General features: G+C 38.1%; 1 protein-coding gene across 1 annotated transcript; it reads right to left on the bottom strand.

Annotated features, from left to right (window-relative positions):
* Nucleotides 1–3,167: 3,167 nt before the first annotated feature.
* On the bottom strand, nt 3,168–3,954 carry LOC124606015 (KRAB-A domain-containing protein 2-like). Its single transcript, XM_047137978.1, has 2 exons — nt 3,718–3,954; nt 3,168–3,599 (listed from the first exon to the last, which is right to left on the bottom strand). Exons 1-2 carry the CDS (start codon nt 3,952–3,954, stop codon nt 3,168–3,170), a joined length of 669 nt encoding a protein of 222 aa, XP_046993934.1.
* Between the last annotated feature and the right edge of the window lie 16,691 nt (nt 3,955–20,645).

Genomic DNA, 20,645 nt, shown 5'->3' with positions numbered 1-20,645 from the left:
TAGGGACGTTGGCTTATACTCCTCTGTGCCATCTTTCCTTGCAAGGCATCAGACGGATGCCATATTCCTTGACTTCTGGAAAGCGTTTGACTCGGTGCCCCACTGCAGACTCCTAAGGTACGAGCATATGGGATTGGTTCCCAAATATGTGAGTGGCTCAAAGACTTCTTAAGTAATAGCACCCAGTACGTTGTCCTCGATGGTGAATGTTCATCGGAGGTGAGGATATCATCTGGTGTGCCCCAGGGAACTGTGGTAGGTCCGCTGTTGTTTTCTATCTACATAAATGATCTTTTGGATAGGGTGGATAGCAATGTGAGGCTGTTTGCTGATGATGCTGTGGTGTACAGGAAGGTGTCGTCATTGAGTGACTGTAGGAGGATATAAGACGACTTGGACAGGATTTGTGATTGGTGTAAAGAACGGCAGCTAACTCTAAATATAGATAAATGTAAATTAATGCAGATGAATAGGTAAAAGAATCCCATAATGTTTGAATACTCCATTAGTAGTCTAGCACTTGACACAGTCACATCGATTAAATATTTGGGCATAATATTGCAGAGCGATATGAAGTGGGACAGGCATGTAATGGCAGTTGTGGGGAAGGCGGATATTCGGTTCATTGGTAGAATTTTGGGAAGATGTGGTTCATCTGTAAAGGAGACCACTTATAAAAACCTAATACGACCTATACTTGAGTACTGCTAGAGCATTAGGGATCCCTACTAGGTTGGATTGAGGGAGGACATAAAAGCAATTCGGAGGCGGGCTGCTAGATTTGTTACTGGTAGGTTTGAACATCATGCGTGTGTTACAGAAATGCTTCAGGAACTCGGGTGGGAGTCTCTGGAGGAAAGGAAGCATTCTTTTTGTGAATCACTACTGAGGAAATTTAGAGAACCAGCATTTGAGGCTGACTGAAGTACGATTTTACTGCCACCAACTTATATTTCACAGAAGGACAACAAAGATAATATAAGAGAGATTAGGGCTCGTACAGAGGCATATAGGCAGTCATTTTTCCCATGTTCAGTTTGGGAGTGGAACAGGGAGAGAAGATGCTAGTTGTGGTACGAGGTACCCTCCGCCACGCACCGTATGGTGGATTGCAGAGTCTGTATGTAGATGTAGATGTAGATGAACTCCTCATCATCTCCCCCCTCCTCCACCCCCCCACCCCCCCAATTCTCAGATTTAGTGGCAAGAGGTTCCAATGGACAGCCCATCAAAAACTGAACACAGTTCAAGCATGAAAACAGAGGCATATAGGCAGTCATTTTTCCCACGTTCTGTTTGGAAGTGGAACAGGGAGAGAAGGTGCTAGTTGTGGTACAAGGTACCCTCCGCCACGCACCGTATGGTGGATTGCAGAGTCTGTATGTAGATGTAGATGTAGATGAACTCCTCATCATCTCCCCCCTCCTCCTCCCCCCCCCCCCCCCCCCCCCCAATCTCAGATTTAGTGGCAAGAGGTTCCAATGGACAGCCCATCAAAAACTGAACACAGTTCAAGCATGAAAACAGGCAGAATGTGCACTGCACTGTGAAAAAAAAGAAAAATAGAAACAGTGCATGGTCCAAGAAGAAGAAGTGCAATATAGAGAAAATGGGAAGAGAAATGGTGTTGTGGTTAAGTGGTTACAGTGTTAGCCCCCAAGTGGGCGAGCTGAGTTCAAAACTCTTTTTTTCTTTCTCTCTCTCTTTTTTGTTTTTTTGTGTTTTTTTTCACTGTTTGGTTTATTCAAATTTGTGTCTGGTCTGTGTCATGGTATAGTGGTGTAATGTCTGTTTGCAGCTTTAAAATATGAACTGCAAATGTTTGATAACAAGGCAACAAATCAATCGAATCCTCCACCAGAAAACATGTCTGGTGTCTCATACATGGCCTTAGTGACAATACGTGTGTCATATAATAGGAATCTCTTATCAATGCATCTGTTACAGTCAAAACCCCTTTTCTAGTTAGAATGCATTCTTACTAGTTAAAACTGGTTTATACTGAGCACTTCGTCAAAATGCATATTGCCTAAGTAAAACTAGTTTTAACTGACTTTCACTTTTGAGCAGCAGTAAATTCTAATTGTAACTAAGGCTATCAGTATCAACTAGTTTTAACTAGTAAGAACACATTCTAACTAAACTAGACAGAACTAGTTTTCACTAAATTTATTTAGGGGCAAATATTAAAATTTATTTAGGGGCAAATATTAAAATTAAGAGCAACTACATGTTGATTGAAATAAAATGAGCATTTTTGTATTGTGCAATGCAATATTTATTGAGAATATTGATCATATATCTAAGTCATTAATATTACCTACAGCAATACAAAAAAAACCATACACTGAAGAAACATTTTAAGGAACATTACAGAGCCGTATTAACGGTATTAGTTACGAAAGTTGAAACAAAATAATCATACAGTAAAAGTATATTAATTACTCAAACATTTGACAAAAGTTGCTACAGTTTTAATAAAATAGAAATGTGGCAAAAAATTTAACAATTAAATTTGGTTATTTGTTATTACAAAGCAAACTGTCATGACATGTTGAGTTAAAAAGGTTTCCTTTTTTTCCTACTAAAGCACATTTATGAAATACATTCCTTCTTACACACACAGCAACAAATCCTTGTCCTGATCCTAAGGCTGCCATCTTGGCAGTAGTTCTTAATGATACCTTTGTCTGTGGCACATTTTCCAGCAGCAAGAATTTCTCTTTGGACACGTCGGATTCAGATCTGGGAGAGAACTTTTAGTTAGCTTGTTTAAAAGGTGATTAGGTACTTAATACATATTATAAAACATATTACAATGTAAGTATTAAAACTTAAAATATTAATTAATTACTTGAATAGTTAGTAACATTTTCAGAGCATTAAATCAATGAAGTGAGGAATATGTCTGACATTTGTCCTTAATTATTGAAATCAATTCAGAAATACATACCTGCAATACAGTTTGTCGAGTATCACATATTTCATTCCAATCTTGTGCAAGCCCTATTCGTTTTTATGAAGAACAACTCCAGTAATATTGGAGAGATCTGATTGTCACTGATTTCTACAGTGGTGTGAATTGAATCTGAAGCCATCTTCATTCTTTTGACCTGTTTCGTCAGGTTTTCATGAGCGTTTTCTCTAGCTGTTCATATTTGAGATTGTCATTTCATAATAGCTTCAGCTTCTGGATCTTCGTGACAAGCTGGAGTTATTTGAGGCTCTGAACTTCTACTAGCTATGGCTTCTGGATCCTTTTGATTGGCTGCTGCTGTTGTTGGAGACTGTATACTTGTACTGGGCAAAGCTTCTGCATCTTCTTGTCTGGCTGCAGCTGTAATCTGTCCATTGCTACTAGCCATAACCGCTATCTCCTCTGGGTTGTGTGATAGTTCCAGTTCATTGAATGTCTCATTTACTGCTTCTACCACATTAATTTTATTTAAAGCCTCTTTAACATCATCTTCATCTTCTATCTCCTTAATAACATCTAGAGGCAAACTCGAAGTTATAAGCTCTAATCGTAGTTCTGTGCCAAACATAGCTTTGTAAGGTGTTTGCTTGATACCAGAATGATATGCCCAATTTTTCATAAACTGTACAAAGCAAAGACTGTTTGACCAGTTTGTGGTAATATTGTCTTGCATTCATGAAGCCAATATTTTTTCAATGTCTTGGTTGGCACATTCAACAGAACCTTGGCTTTGGCTGTACCTCGGTTTTTGTGAACCAGTTTACACTCAGGCCAAAATACAGCCAGCTCGTTTGACAGACTCTGCCATGGTCAGAGTGTAAAATACAAGGAGCACCAAATGTCAAAAATATATCTGCTAAATGGTGTGCCACTTCCTCTGCTGTCTTGCTTTGTAGTGCATGTAACAAAACAAATTTTATCAAGTGGTTTTGATACACCATTATATACTTAAATCCATGATCTTCTTGAGTTGGCATCTCGATCAGACCAACTTGGCAATGACTGTTCGTTTCTGAATTAAGTATAGGTTTCGAAACATGCCCCCTTTTCTTAATGCTTCTTTTGCACTGACAAGTTTCACACATAGACAGATAAATGTTTATCATCTCCACTGCATATTTTCTTGAATGAAGTTTCAACCTTTAATCTGTCTTGACCTCCATGACCGACAGCCTGATGAGCTGCTTCAATAAAGTCGAAAATATCTTCGACACATAAGAAGTACTTTACAGGCTCTTTTCTTGTCATTAACTTCCTGGTCCCACAAATATTAATAACCTTGAATTGATTTAATCTTCTGTACTGCTTCTGTGTCTTTTTCTCAGCTGATTGTGCATCTTCAATTTTGTCCACCAATTTATCATAAGATTCTTTTGTCTTAAAATTGTAGTGGTTTTCTCTTTTGTTGTGTTCTTCAATCTGTAACATCTTCTCATAAATTCTTCTTTCCATCACCTTTCTTGATTTAGATCTGGCATGATAAATATGTACAAGCTGATCTGCATGTGCTTAACCCTTCGACCGTGTTGTTTGCTGTGGCGAAAGGCGCCCAGTGGCAGGCTACTGTTGGCCACTGCAGTGCTGCTCAGGCGGGGAGTTATGGTACCTAGAACTGTTCCCGCATGTGTAATTCTTTCTGCGCCTCTAGCACTTATTGTAGCAGCACATATTTGACACACTTATGTGTGATTTTTGTGGGGGGCAAGTGATTATCTAACAACTGAATACCTAACAATTAGAAGGTTTTCACAGTAGTAATGCTGTTGGAGAATTAAAAATTATTTATTATTAATTTTTATATAATGAGGAAGGGTTTTAGTGGTAGATCTAAAGGAAACACAGTTTCTTGAAGAATATTTATCAGAAATGACTCTTTGTATGGTATAGCTCAAAGTGTGCTATTGTACACATTCCAACATCACACTCTTCACAATACACACGTGTTCCTCTTCTTATGTTTTTCCCATTGTCATCCACTTTGCAGCAACACTCACCATTTTCATGTTGGCGCCTTCTTGTTTTCAATATCTGGAGTGTGTTTGGATGTATGATCAATATTGCAATAAATATTGTATTGCACAACACAAAAATGCTGTTTTTTTAATTCAATCAACATGTAGTTGCTCTTAATTTTAATATTTGCCCCTAAATAAATTTAGTGAAAACTAGTTCTGTCTAGTTTAGTTAGTATGCGTTCTTACTAGTTGAAACTAGTTGATACTGATAGCCTTAGTTACAACTAGAATTTACTGCTGATCAAAAGTGAAAATCAATTAAAACTAGTTTTAACTAAGCAAAACGCATTTTGATGAAGTGGCTCAGTAAAAGCTAGTTTTAACTAGTAAGAATGTGTTTTGACTGAAAACGGGTTTTGACTGTAACACATCTAATTTGTATGACCAATAAGTGAGTGAGATGTGTGCCTCCTTGCCTGTTATAAGTATTCGTAAGAATGTGAATGTGCTCATTCCCGAGAAGATGATGAAAACGTAATAGTTTGTCACATAAGCTACAACAAAGGAACAGAACAGTTTCACAATCACACAGTTTCTCTGTGCTCTGTCAAAACATATGTTTTTAACATTTTTAAGTTGCATTCTGTTTTGGAAGTCTTGACTCTTCAATTCTTTGTTGTAACATGGCTCACACGCTTTAATTTACTGTTTTCATTTTTGTGAGATGTCTATGTGGCATCTCACCTGCTCTCAGTATTCATCATATTTACTTATGACAGTACCATTTTCTTACCACATGACTGATGCTCTACATCAAATGTATAGTATGACAACTGCCAAAACTACAGAAAGAGAACAAATGTCTCAATAGCCAGATGTACAGTGCATAATGTGAAAAAGTAAAGGAGTTTGCAACATGGTTCACCTGCTTGGCAGTCCATCACCATGACCATTTGCCCATGACACTGTTGCTGTTTTAGGCTGCACTTTATTGCACTTCTTGTTCTTGGACCATCCACTGTTTCTATTTTGCTTTTTTTCTTACAGTTTAGTACACCTTCTTCCTGTTTTCATGCTTGATCTGTGTTCAGTTTTTGACAGGCTATCCACTGGGCCATCTTACCACTAAAGTTTCCCTTGTTAGTAGCAGCACAATTCTTACCTGTTTTTATTGTCTAGAAAGTTTCCTAATGTGCATAACTCATCAAGATAACTTGTATACGCATTATACATTGTTGCAGACAGTTTTTGTACAGTTTTACTGATGTTATTGGGATAATTTGTGTAGGAAGTAGAACAGGCATGTTCTGCAATGTGGAAGGCATGATTATTGATGTTAAGTTAACATTTGTTGAGGACACTGTTGCTACAAGAAAATAGTCATACAAACGATTGCACTGTCACAAAACATTTCCTGTTGTGGGAGCAACTACATACTCACTGAACATGATCTGTCGCATGAGCAAACATTGAAAACATTGCACACAATTTGTCACTGGGGTAATCACTGCAATTGCTGATGGATTCCACAGTCATGTGACCACTGAAGATACTACACAAACTGTCACTTGTGCAACCACTGAAATCAAAGCGTACGTTGTTGCACAAGTGACCACTGATAGCACTACACAATTCATTGCTTGGCCAGCCACTGAAATCACAGTGTATCCTATTTCACAACCGACTACTGATAACACTACATAATCTGTCAATCGGGTGATCATTGAAATTGCAGCACCATGGCAGCACAGATAATGAAACAATATACTCTTGTAAGTGTGTGTGTGTGTGTGTGTGTGTGTGTGTGTGTGTAGCTATATTTGGATACAGTAATGTTGCAGCAGAGGGAAGACATCAGATTTCTCTGCTCCACAATCCTGCTAAGCTCCCAAAGTTGGGCACACAATTAGATGACATCACAGTTGTTAGGAATTGGATGTCGCTTTCACCAAGTCTATTCTTAGGGATCTGTATGTCTGCTTTTATGTTCGCTGACCTATCCACATATTAGCAACATCTCACTGTCGTCAGTGCTTTAAGCTCACAACTTGGCTAAGGCTGCTAGCCATGCTGCATTGTGGCCTGCACTGTAAATTTGCAATTTGGCCAACAGATAGTAGTACTGTTGCTGGTTGTGCCTCACAATATTAGGTGGTAGTCACCACACAGCCCTCCTTCGGAGTAACAGAGCGTGAAGACAAATTGAGCTGGCAAGCCCAACTGTCGCCCACAGCAGGATTGATGGTCTTGAATCAGAGGTGGTGCTGATTAGCGAGGTGGTGATGGTGGGGGTGAGGGGAGTGCTTAGAGGCAGGCTCAGATGGAAAGGTGTAGGCTGGCTTTATGCAGTCTAATGGCAATGTCTGAGTGCTCCGACTCACGGTAACCTCCACTGTACGGCAACCTCTTCCAACTATCTTGTGAGAACTGGGATATGGAGGTTAGAGACCAGGCCTGCCTGATTCAATCCCAGTCATTATGTATGTGGCAGTGGCCAGATGGGGTACCACGTCAAGAACCAGGTTGAGGATGGACGTGTGCAATATGGGAGTGTTACTCATCCAGGACAGCCTGTATATCAGAGAACGTGACAAATTCCCCAAGTATCCAAAGGCGCTCATTGTAAACCATCTCAGTCACTGAGTTTTTAGGTCCATCTTGAAATGTGTGTGGAGCCCAAGAAGGACAGCAAGGAGTGTAATAGTCCATACTATTTCGTGGCAAAGTAGAGAAGCCTTCAAGGTGTGATGCCATCACTCAACTAGACCATTGCTGGCTGGATTGTTTACAGTGGTGCAGTGATCATGAGTACCACAGAGTTGGACAAGCTCACTAAAGAGCTGGGATTCAAATTGCCTTCCAGGATTCATGCTGATGTGGAGTGGGGAACAAAAACAAATTATCCATGTTATCATGAATTCTTGTGTTACTTTTTCAGCAAAAGATTTCAGGAGTTGGTTTCACCTCTGAAAAATACGTGAAATGATTGATGATAGTTAAAAGACACCACTGGCTGTCAGAGATGGGAAGGGGCCCAACAGTGTCAATATGAACGTGGGTAAACCTCCCAGTAGCCTCAGGGATATCATCAATAGGAACATTGACACGCTGGCCAATCTTACTACACTGACAAGCAACGCAGCCACCATCCCAGCTGTGGCAATCTGTGCAGACACCAGCCAGCATGAGGCATTGGGTAACAAGCCTGATAGTGACCTTAATGCCATGCTGGCTGCCTGCTGGCAGAAAGACAATAATGGGAAAGATTGTGGATTACCAGTGGTGGTGTCACTGGACAGTTTTGTGTCTGCACCATGGTTAAAGACATGCTCCAGTCTGAGGTCAGTGTTTGGGTCATGGAAATAAGATTCCAGCTCCATATCAAACCCTTGTGCAGCAGTGAGTGGCAAAATTGAGGCAACCAAAGATCCCAGTGACTCATGACAGACAATTGACAAGAATATTGTTTGTATCTGAGATTGCTGAATGTCTGAGTTGAACTGAGAGGTATATTCCAATTGGTGTAACTTGTATGGAGTGGTGATTATTGGTCTGTTGGAAGGTATATGTGTTTGGTTTGTCTTTGGTAAATATCATAAAGTATTAGTCTCTAATGATGGATGAAACTAATGAATCGGCCCATAGCAACAAATAATCCTGAGCTAATAGTGTCGAAATGGATAAAGGTATTAGTGGATACAGGGCTGTCGTAGTGAGACTGAGTACTGAAACTCCCAAAACCACCAAAAATAATGACAAATACATCTACTCAGAAAAGCAGATAAGAATTCGCTTGATGCCTTCTTGAGAGACAATCTCCACTCTTTCCAAATCAACAACGTAAATGTAGACCTGAGGTGGCTTCAATTTAAAGAAATAGTACCAACAGCAATTGAGAGATTCATACCAAATAAATTAACAGGTGATGGAGCTGATCCCCCTCGGTACACAAAACAGGTCAGAAACACTGTTGCAGAATCAACAAAAAAGCATGTCAAATTTAGACTAACACAAAATCACCAAGATTGGTGATCTTTTACAGAAACTTGAAATTTTCAATCACACGTTCTTATAACAGTTTCCACAATGAAACTTTGTCTCAAAACTTGGCAGAAAATCCTAAGAGATTCTGGTCATTTGTACAGCATGCTAGTGGCAGGACACAATCAATACCTTCTCTGCACAATAGCTGCAGAGATATTATCAATGACAGTGCTGCTAAAGCAGAGTTACTAAACACAGTCTTCTAAAATTCCTTCGCCAAAGAAGATAAAGTAAATATTACAGAATTGGAATCAAGAACCGTTGCCAATATGAGCAACTTAGAAGTACATGTCCTCAGAGTAGTGAAGCAAGTTAAATCACTTAATAAAAGCAAGTCTTCTGATCCAGACTCGATATCAAAATTACGTTCCTTTCAGGGTATGCTGATGCAATAGCCCCATACTTAGGAATCATATACAACAGCTCACTTGACAAAAGATCCATACCCAATGACCGGAAAATTACACAGGTCACACCAGCATTCAAGAAAGGCAATAGGAGTAATTCTCTAAATTACAGGCTCATATCATGAATGTCAGTATGAAGCAGGATTTTGGAACACTTATATTGTCTTTGAACATTATGAATTCCCCCAAAGAGCATGGTCTATTGACAGACAGCCAACATGGATTTAGAAAATATCATTCTTGTGAAACACAACTAGCTTTTTACTCACATGAAATGTTGAATACTATTGACAAGGGATTTCAAATTAATTCCAAATTTCTAGATTTCCAGAAGGATTTTGATGCTGTACCTTACAGAATATCCTCTCAGTTATGTGACTGGATTTGTGATTTCCTGGCAGAGAGGCCACAGTTAGTAGTAATTGACAGAAAGTCATTGAGTAAAATAGAAGTGATTTCTAGTGTTCCCCAACATAATGTTGTAGACACTCTGCTATTCCTTAACTGTTTAAACAATTTAGGAGACAATTGAGCAGACATCTTAGGTTGTTTGCAGATGATGCTGTAATTTATCATCTAGATAAGATCAAGAGGATCAAAATAAATTGCAAAATGATTTGGAAAAGTTATATGTATGGTGCAAAAATTGGCAGTTGACCATAAATAATGAAAAATGTGAGGTCATTCACATGAGTGCAAAAAGGAATCCATTAAACTTCAGTTTCATGATACAGTAATCAAATCTAAAGGTTGTAAATTCAACTAAACACCTAGAAATTACAATTACAAACAACTTAAGTTGGATAGAACATATAGAAAACGTTGTGGGGAAGATGATCGAAAGACTGCAATTTCTTGGCAGAATGCTTAGGAGCTACAACAGATCTACTAAAAAGATTGCCTACAATATGATTGTCCTTCTTTTGGAGTGCTGCTCTGTGGATTGGGATCCTTAGAAGATAGGATTCAGGGAGTAAATCAAGAAAGTTCAAAGAAGGGCAGCACATTTTGTATTATCAAGAAATAGGGAAGAGAGAGTTGTGGACATGATTCAGGATTTTGGATGAACATCATTAAAACAAAGGCATTCATTAAGGCATGATAGTTGTTTCACAGTTACCAAGATACCTCCTCCTTCAGTATGAGGTGAAGAGAAGAGGACTAGGGCCTGTCTGAACAGTGAATGATGCCATCCTGAAGCATTACCCATAATTAAGCTTTAGCAGAAGCAGATCAAGTTGGTGCGAAATGTCATGATCTGCTGAAAAGTGAAATGCAGGGTGTGGTGTAGGTACGATAATCTGTGCTGTGCTGTACTTCTCATAGTGTGTGTAGTGACTGAGAAACAATCAAGAAGGTCCTAGTACTTTCCTACATCAACACCATGGACAAGCTTTAGTGCAAGGTTTTGCATAACATGGTAGAACCTGACAGCTGAGTGACCACAGCCCTAGCCAATGAAACAAGAGCTGGCAATGATGGGGTGAGCTGAAAATGTACCAAGAAACCAGCACCATTGATGGCTTGTAATCTTACCCTCCCACACATCACTATTAAAATTCTCTGTCTCTGCACAAATTTGGAAAGCTTTGAGTGGCATAAGATACGCAAAATAAAAACCTTTTTACTTGTCTTCATTTTCTCTTCTTGTTATCTCCAGTTTTTGCATCTAGGGGTACATTCTTGTGGCTGAAATTTTGATTTAATGTTGTGGGTTCCTGATGACTAAATACCTGATGATGATTTGCCTGTACCTGTCACATTTTTCAATATCACATCGTTTTTACAATTTCCACTTAATATTCCAAATTAGATTGTTAGTGTTGACCATATAAATATGCCTGTCTCCATAGGAGGCATGCCCACTACTACCTATATTCTGCAGTACTCACAATATTCCAAAAAGTTTACAAAGCAAAAGAGTTTACAAACTTTCTTGACAAAAGAAGAATCTTAACTAAAACATATCATTATTTTGTAAGTGAGTCCAGAAATAAATTTTATGATTAGCATTAGATTATGCAATTAATAATATGAATTTTAAGTATACCAGAAATTTTGTAATTTAAAATATTTCTAAAAGAAGAATAATTTTGACTGCATGTATAGAGTACCAACAAACAGATTTCTTTTTGCATATTTTAGTCCAAAACATAACACATCATATACAAAATCATATGAAGTTCATTCAGTTAAACAGCTGATATAATGTTCACGTATAAAAGAACTGATAGTATACGTGGTACCGGTTATTTCTATATAAAAAAGATAGTGTTAGAGGAGGGTCTCCCAATATAGGCTTAAGCGTTGAAAACAGATGCAATTACTGACTGGCCACAGTGTGTGGCAAAGGATTTACATCTGCAACAGTGAATTACCAGCTGAAGGTGCAATGCAGTCCTAGGTCCAAATGCACTGGGTAGACACTGTAGGTGCTGATGGGCAACTTGTTGGATGATGATAGCCAAAACAATGTTGTTCTTTAATGCCCAGGGAGCAACATGCATGGACAGACAAGCAGGTCAGCACAGGTCAGCACCATGGTATATAAGGAAATGTTGGCAAGACTTTTCTGTCCAAGAGGAACAGTTGGATTGAGGCAACATGGTATTCATCACTCACTTGTGGATGTTGCTGGTATTTGAGTGATTGCACAAGGATGGCAGTGGGGAAACTTTCTTGTCAAATGTGCAGCAGTGCCTTCAGCACATCAATAGTCCTGGGTATGGTGGTGAATGTGTGGTTGTGCAGAAACAGCAGCTGCCTGGGAACAAAATGCAGATAACTGAGCCATGAGGGCTTCAATCTGAGCTGAAAGCACCTAGAATTCCTGTCTGGCCATGGTGGGTGCCAAAGCATTGTGGTCCACTGCACTGGCCTACAGCATAGTTGTCATGTTGCAGGCAGCACTGGTAGTGGGAACCCAGATAGCACAGTAAGCCGGTTTCAAACTTGTTTCCAGATGTAAAGTTCAAGTATATAAGCTTGATCATAGCTGGAATATTCAGGCCTGTTAGTTGGATTCAAGCTTGAAACAAACATCAAAGTTGGCAGAGTTCAAGCTATATTTCAAGCTTGACTTATCAAGTTTGGCTCCAGCTGTATCTACACATGTGGAATACAGCCTGGTATTTACAGCTTGTTTTAAGCTATATAATTATTAATCTGAATTTATTGAACCTAATTAATTAAATAAATATCAGAATGGAAATGGTGTGAAAAAATTATCAAGACATGTATGTTTAAAATTTTTTATTTTCAAAGTGTTCAAAATTGTTTTATTTTAAAATTTAATTATTCTGAAGCCCCTCCAGCCCCAGCACACAGACCAGAGAAGGATCAAATATCGCTGACTTCTGCTGGTATAATGGTCCTGTAACAGGTAAAAGAAAATGTTAGCCATACCTAAACATAAAAAACGTAAAAAGTTGGAACTGATCAACCTAAATATAATTTATGCCCCAGATTAGCAAAATAACTTCAAACTCACTGATGTAAGAATCATTAACTAGTATAAACGTCACTGAGTAAGCAGATGCTTCTGGTGACTTCATTCCAAAGAGTTTTAAAGTAATTTGAAATAACTTTTTGTTTGAAATTTTTAAAGTAAAGATGACATTTGGGTAATTTTGCGATGACTTCATGAAGAAGACACACATCACTATTTCTAACAGTTTCAGGGCCATTTAATCTGAATTATAAAGAAACAATTACTTGAAATCATATACACCTCATACTGTAAGCTTATATGGAATCTACTGTTTAGAAAAATGTAGACGTTTTATTCTATCCACAATTATTTTTTGGTGAGTAAAACTGAATCAAAACGAAATAAAAGATGAAATCGAAATGAATTTAAGAAATTACCAGTTCTGTGGAACTGAAATGTAAAAGAACAAAAAAGGCGAGATTTTAAAAAGGTAAAATAAGATTAAGTTTTAATTTATTGGTGCCACGTACTAGAGAGCTAGTTTAAAATGACCTCTTTTTGCTGAACAACTTGTAATATGTATTATTAGCTGGTAATCTATTTCACTTTCATCCAGGCTCAATTTTTCTACATAAAAGAATATGATATTACTTTACATTACGTAATAATATTTAACATTTGTAATATTAACGTACCAGTAGAGAAAAATGCACCAACGTACCTGTAATACACTATATATCCTCTTCAGACCCGGTGTAGCAGTAAGGCAGGAGACGCCACACACTTACCGAACTATTTTCCAGTATAAAACAAACTTCACAACAGTCAACAATCATTAACGCGCATCACAAAAGTAAAATGGCCGTAAACCTAGCAGAGTCAGTGCAAGGCTTATAAACGCTTGTGGCGCTTCCTGTGGACGTCTATGGAAGCTATGCTGCGTGCACATCTGCTGTACAGCTTTCCAGGGAAATTACAGTTTATTTCAAGCTTGCGAAAATTATTTTAATTCAAGCTAAATTTTTACAGCTTGATGTAAACTGTGTAACAGGTTGATTTTTCAATCTTGAATTTTCAACTGAACCTAAACTCAATATCCACCTTGAAAGAAGCTTGAGTGCTAGCTGGGAACATGGCAGTTAGGTCTTTGAACGCAGTGTCAGTGAGCACCAAAGATGTCGTGGGAAAAGTGGCTGTTGAGTTGTGAGGATGGCACATGCCTGGCTAGGCAGCTGGTTGAGCCAAAGCACAAGGAGCAACTCATCTGGAACTTTGCTAATGTCGAAGTGCTGTGGAGGTGGCACCAGTAATCAGCTGACGTACACTCTCAGCTGGAGATATGGAGAGGTGATTTATGAACCTCTTCTTGAGGCGGTGTTGTCGCTTGGTAGGAAGATGTTGACAACCTCAGTGACATAGCACTGGTTGTGCCTGGTGACATAAGAGTACCTTGTATGTTCTGAAGTCACTCCACTGCAATGGAAGCTGGGTTTCACCTGCCTGGAACCTGAGGACTGGGCAGATAGACCAGAAAGGTGGTAGTCAGATGGGAATTCAGGAAACTGTAGAATGCAGCTTGCCAGACAATGATGCAGCAGAAATGTCAGCAGCGACAACATTATCAGTGAAAACGACCTGATTGGAGTTAATCATGATGTACCACACATGCAAAATGATTTATGTCAGCTCGGTCTCACCACTTTGGGATAAAATTACATAGAAAGTAGAACAGGTGTGTTCTGGCACATGGAAGAGACAACTACTCACTAAGTTAACATTTATTGACAGTGTTGTTGTACAAGAAACTAGTCACAGAAATGATCACACTGTCACAAAATATTATCAGACATGCAAGTGACCACTTACTTACAGAACATGGCCTGTAACATGAGCAACCACTGAAAACACAATGCACAATCCATTGCTTGGGTGACCACTGCAATCACTAACTGATTCCTTTGCACAAGTAACCACTGAAGACATTACCCAATCCATCATTTAAACGGAATCATAGCATATCCAATTGTGCAAGTGACCAACAGTAATCCTATGCAATCTGTCACTTGGATGATCATTGAAATCACAGCATATCAAATTATGCAAGGGACCACTTACAATGCTATGCAATCCATTGCTCGGTTGATCACGGAAATCACAGAACCACGACAGCACACATAATAAACCATGTATGTCTCCGTGTGTGTAATTATATACAGGGTGTTCAAAAAGTCTCTCCACAGTGCCATACGATTGTTAGCCGCACACGCCATATGATTGTTCACCTGCCTGGGTTTTTCAATGAAACAATAAACCCACAACAATACTGCAGTGATATTCTGTACCCATTCATAGGAGAACAGTGTTAAGTGAAATACGGAATGGTTATTTTCAACAAGAAGGTGCAACTGCACATACAGCTCACGTTTCAATGTCACTGCTTGCTGATGTTTTTGGTGATCACATAATTTCACAGGGACTTTGGCCTCCACGATCATTTGGCCTATCACCTGACTTTTTTTTTCTGGGGTGCAGCGAAAGCAACTGTCTATAAAATCCATCCAAGATCCATTGATGAATTGAAAACTGCAATATCCACTTTCACTGCTTCTATTACAGAAGAAATGTTACAGCTTGTGTTTGGAAACATGATTAGACGAATTGAGTTGTGTATTCAATAACAGAGGGGACACTTTCAACATTTAATGTGAAAATTTGTAAGTAAAAATGAATATTCAATAAATTAATAACTTTTATTTCACTGAGTTTCATTTCAGTATATTCACTGCAGCATATGGCATGTGCAACTAACAATCATACGGCACTGCAGAGAGACTTTTTGTACACCCCGTATAAGTGCAGCAAAGCAGCTGAATAACAATCACACCCTATTTCTCTACTCCATAATCCTGCTGGACTCCCAAACTTGGACACACAGTGGGATGACACTACATTTGGTAGGAATTTGATGCCACAGTAACAAACTCTATCATTAGGGATTCTGTATTTCTGCAGCACAAATGCTGGCTGGTCCATCCACGTGTTAACAGTGCTACACTGTGGTTGACACTGTAAGTTCACAGGTTGGCTTAGGCTGCTAGCAGCACTGTTTTGGGGCCTGTGCTATAAATTTGAACCTTTATCAACAGGTGGTGATACTATAGCTTACTGCGATTGTCAGTCACGGATGGTAGTTACCACAAATATTTTACTTAGACGACAATTATTTGCAAGTATCATATCTTTTTTGTGATTTTTTGTTGTAATTTCTCTGGAATACTTGAAAAATACTCATTCACATAGTTTTATAGGTGGTCAGATAATTTAATACATTATTTTTATTAGTTACATTCTATACTTTTGTTTGTCTTTCCCCATTCTATTCCATGCTGCTTTGCCTTTATTCTATGTATTTACATTATTTGTCATTAAGAAACTTTTTTACTGCAGATGCTACACTACTATAAATATTTTTCCTGTATTGGATATTCAACTACTCTGGTTCACTATGACTCTTTCATGGAATTGAATTTCTTAATGGTCTGGGAAGACATTTTAATACCTTTCACTATTCGTTTGTTTGTATGAGACTTTGCTACTAATATGGGTACTTTTGAAAACATCTTTCCAAATTTCAGTTTAAATAATGTAGAGAACTGAGAGAAATTCACATTACTGAGAGAGGTGGTGCAGTGGTTAGCGCAGTGGACTCTCATTCAGGAGGATGACAGTTCAATCCCGCAACCGGCCTACCTGATTTAAGTTTTCCGTGATTTCCCTAAATCACTTCAGGCAAATGCCAGGATGGTTCCTTTGAAAGGGCATGGCAGCCTTTCTTCCCCATTCTTCCCTAAACTGATGAGAGTGATGACCTTGCTGTTTGGTCTCCTCACCCAAACACTCCAATCCAATCCAATCCAAATTCACATTTAGTATGGTTTCTTTATGCACTTCATCCTAACTTTGGTTTTACCTGTTCTCTTATAAAATCTTGATTTTAACTTTTGGTGGAAATCTTTTATAGGCCTAAAGTTTTAGGATTTTTTTCCATGCCTGATTCAACTGTTATTATTTGGTATGAATGAAGGTTGCTTGTGTATTTATACTGTTCCCCTGTTCTCTTTGTCTGTGATATATGCGAATGTATTTAATATTCCACACAAAATTAAGTTTATCTTTGTGACTGGGGCTTTATTTAGAACTATTGGCAGTACTACTAGGTGGTTGATACACAAACAAAATGATTAATATATTGTTGATGTCAAGTACTGTTATTTCATTACTCATGTTACAAAGTATTTGTCTTCAGTAGCTGTACTAGGGTCACATTTTGTTTGAAATGTTTTGGTTTTTGGAGATTAATGCATGGTCCCCCATGATTTGAATAAATCCACCAATAAGTGTATGTTCTTTCACGAAATAATAATACAACATACTGGATTACTGTGTTTCTACTCCAGTGCTCTGTGGCATACACTACAGTGCAATCCAGGGACTGAGGCTCTACAGTCCCTGACCAAATTACTGGATGCACTGCACATTTTTAACATCATTTGTAATAATTACATGTTGAGTACTATATTTAATGTGATTAATAGGACAATTTATGACAGTTATTCAGAGTACTTATTATGAGGGCTATTCAGGAAGTAGGGAGTGTTCCCATCTGATGCCACTAGGCATACTTTGGTATATGTGTGCTTGGCAGCTCAGTTGGCATTCATCTGTGACAGTGGGAATGTCTCTGTGTGACTGTTTTTTTTTATATTCGAATTTGAAATGTGCACTGCAGTCAAAAATCTCGCCAGTTGTGAGGTGCAGTCTGTGATATGGTTTTTGTTGGCAAAAAACCTAAAACCTACAGAAATTTATCATGAACTGTGTGAAGTGTATGGAAACAACATAATGAGTGATTGTTCTGTCCAGAAATGATGCATTTGGTTTAAAAAAGGCTAAACCAACGCTCATAATGAAGAGAAGAGTGGATGTCCGAGCATTGTGACTGACGATCTTGTTGCTAAAGTTGATGAAACAATTCGTGAAAACCATTGCTTCATAATAACAGAGCTTTCGTTTTCTTTTCCACAAGTTTCAAGGACTTTGTTGTTTGAAATTGTCACTCAAATTTTGTTCATGATGGGTGCCCAAAATGCTTATAGAGCACCATAAAGAACAGCAAATGGGGGCAACATTGACATTTCTGGAGGCCTACCACAAACATGGTGATTCATTACTGGATTGATTCATAATATGATGAGACTTGGGTGAAACACATCAATTGTGAGACAAAATTACAGTCCATGGAGTGGGGCACACAAGATCCCCCCCAAAACCAAGAAAATGTTTGCAAACCTTGTCAGCAAGGAAGTTGTTGGTGACAGTGTTTTGGGATAGGCAAGGTGTGCTTCCTATTGATTTTCTCAAATGTGGAACAACCATAAATTCTTCCTGGTACTGTCAAACTTTGCACAGCATTAGAAGAGCAGTTCAAAACAAACACCAATGAAAGCTGACGTCCAAAATTTTGTTTTTGCATGACAATGCCCAACCTCACACGGCAAACTGCACTAAAGAACTTCTTAATTCATTCAAATGGGAAATTTTCCTTCATCCACACTAAAACCCCAATCTTGCACCAAGGGACTTCAATTTGTTTCCCAAGCAACTGGCTTGCAACACAGCGATTTGATGACGATGCAGAACTCCAGGTGGGTGTGACTCACTGGCTGAAGTCTCAGGTGGCAGAATTTTACGACAAAGGTCTTTCAAAGTTTGTCTACCACTATGATAAGTGCCTCAATGTGTTTGGTAACTATGTGGAAAAGTAGTAAGTCAGTTGCTCTTTCAGATGTATATAATAAAATGTATTTCTTCTACTTAGTTCTTTTAATGGCACAACGTTCCCTACTTTCTGAATAGCTCCTGTACATTGTTGAATTTTGTATCTGTTGATGGATTGTTAACTAATTGTAGGTGTCAATGTACAGAGTAAAGCGCACAGGAAAGGACCTGTATGTAACGTTCTCGTCTCTAACTGGTGTAATACTTTGTTTCTTTCGATTAACAGTTTTGTAATATTGACATCACAGTTGATTGCTTAACAGCCAGATATTACTAATTGTGACCTTAAAAAATTGATAAAAGAGGGGACATTTCATCACATAAAAAAGCTGAGGTCAAAGCTCTCATTAGTACGAATATGTAATCCATTCAGGAAATGTCACAAAGATTGGAAATGTGAGAAGCTAGCATGAGGCGCATAATGAAGAAAATTGATTCAGGTGGAGAATTGAACCCCAAAAGGAAGAATAAATGTGGAAGAAACCCAATTCTTACCTCAAGGTCAGAAAGATTTCTCAAAAGAATTTGCCTAGAAAACAGATTTGCAACAACGAAACAGATAAATTCCCAACTGGAAGAGGCTAATTGAATGCATCTGAACACACTCTTCGCAGAAAGTTGAAAGATACTGATTTCAAGGCCTGTCAACCCACTAGAAAACCAAAGTTAACAGCCACAATGAAAGGAAAGGGTCTGAAGTGAGCTAAAGAGTGGCATGATAAGGGTGTGGACCTTGGGAGATTGGTGATTCAACTTTAAAATTATTATTTACAATATGATATAACCTATTTACATTTATTCATGGTATATTAATTATGATTCTTGATTTTTACAGGTATACTTCAGCGATGAAAGCACATTTGAAATTTTAACTAACAAATCTCAGTATGTGCGCCGTCAAACAGGAGAAAAATTTCATCCCAACTGCATTATTCAGATCGTAAAACATGCAGCTAAGGTGATGATTTGTTCTGTCATCTGTGGCAAGAATATAGGATGTCTTTGTGTGGTTAAATGAGGCAAGACCAGTACAAGGAAGTCCTGCAAAAATGGTTAATACCACAGCTCAGAGAATGGGTCTCGAATGGGGAACCATTTATTTTTATGCAGGATGGAGCTCCCTGTCACACAGCTAGGTCAGTTAAATCCTTTCTCTAAGAACAAAATATCACTAGATTAGATTAGATTAGATTAGATTAATACTAGTTCCATGGATCATGAATACGATATTTCGTAATGATGTGGAACGAGTCGAATTTTCCAATACATGACATAATTAGGTTAATTTAACAACATACTTAAGTTAATATAACTACTTTTTTTGTGTTTTTTTATTTTTATTTTTTTATTTTTTTAATATTTTTTTTCTTAATTTATATCTAAAAATTCCTCTATGGAGTAGAAGGAGTTGTCATTCAGAAATTCTTTTAATTTCTTCTTAAATACTTGTTGGTTATCTGTCAGACTTTTGATACTATTTGGTAAGTGACCAAAGACTTTAGTGCCAGTATAATTCACCCCTTTCTGTGCCAAAGTTAGATTTAATCTTGAATAGTGAAGATCGTCCTTTCTCCTAGTATTGTAGTTATGCACACTGCTATTACTTTTGAATTGGGTTTGGTTGTTAATAACAAATTTCATAAGAGAGTATATATACTGAGAAGCTACTGTGAATATCCCTAGATCCTTAAATAAATGTCTGCAGGATGATCTTGGGTGGACTCCAGCTATTATTCTGATTACACGCTTCTGTGCAATAAATACTTTATTCCTCAGTGATGAATTACCCCAAAATATGATGCCATATGAAAGCAATGAGTGAAAATATGCGTAGTAAGCTAATTTACTAAGATGTTTATCACCAAAATTTGCAATGACCCTTATTGCATAAGTAGCTGAACTCAAACGTTTCAGCAGATCATCAATGTGTTTCTTCCAATTTAATCTCTCATCAATGGACATACCTAAAAATTTGGAATATTCTACCTTAGCTA

The sequence above is a fragment of the Schistocerca americana genome, chromosome 3, assembly GCF_021461395.2.
Source record: "Schistocerca americana isolate TAMUIC-IGC-003095 chromosome 3, iqSchAmer2.1, whole genome shotgun sequence".
NCBI classification, from domain to species: domain Eukaryota; kingdom Metazoa; phylum Arthropoda; class Insecta; order Orthoptera; family Acrididae; genus Schistocerca; species Schistocerca americana.
This window is presented reverse-complemented; position numbering and strand designations above follow the sequence as displayed.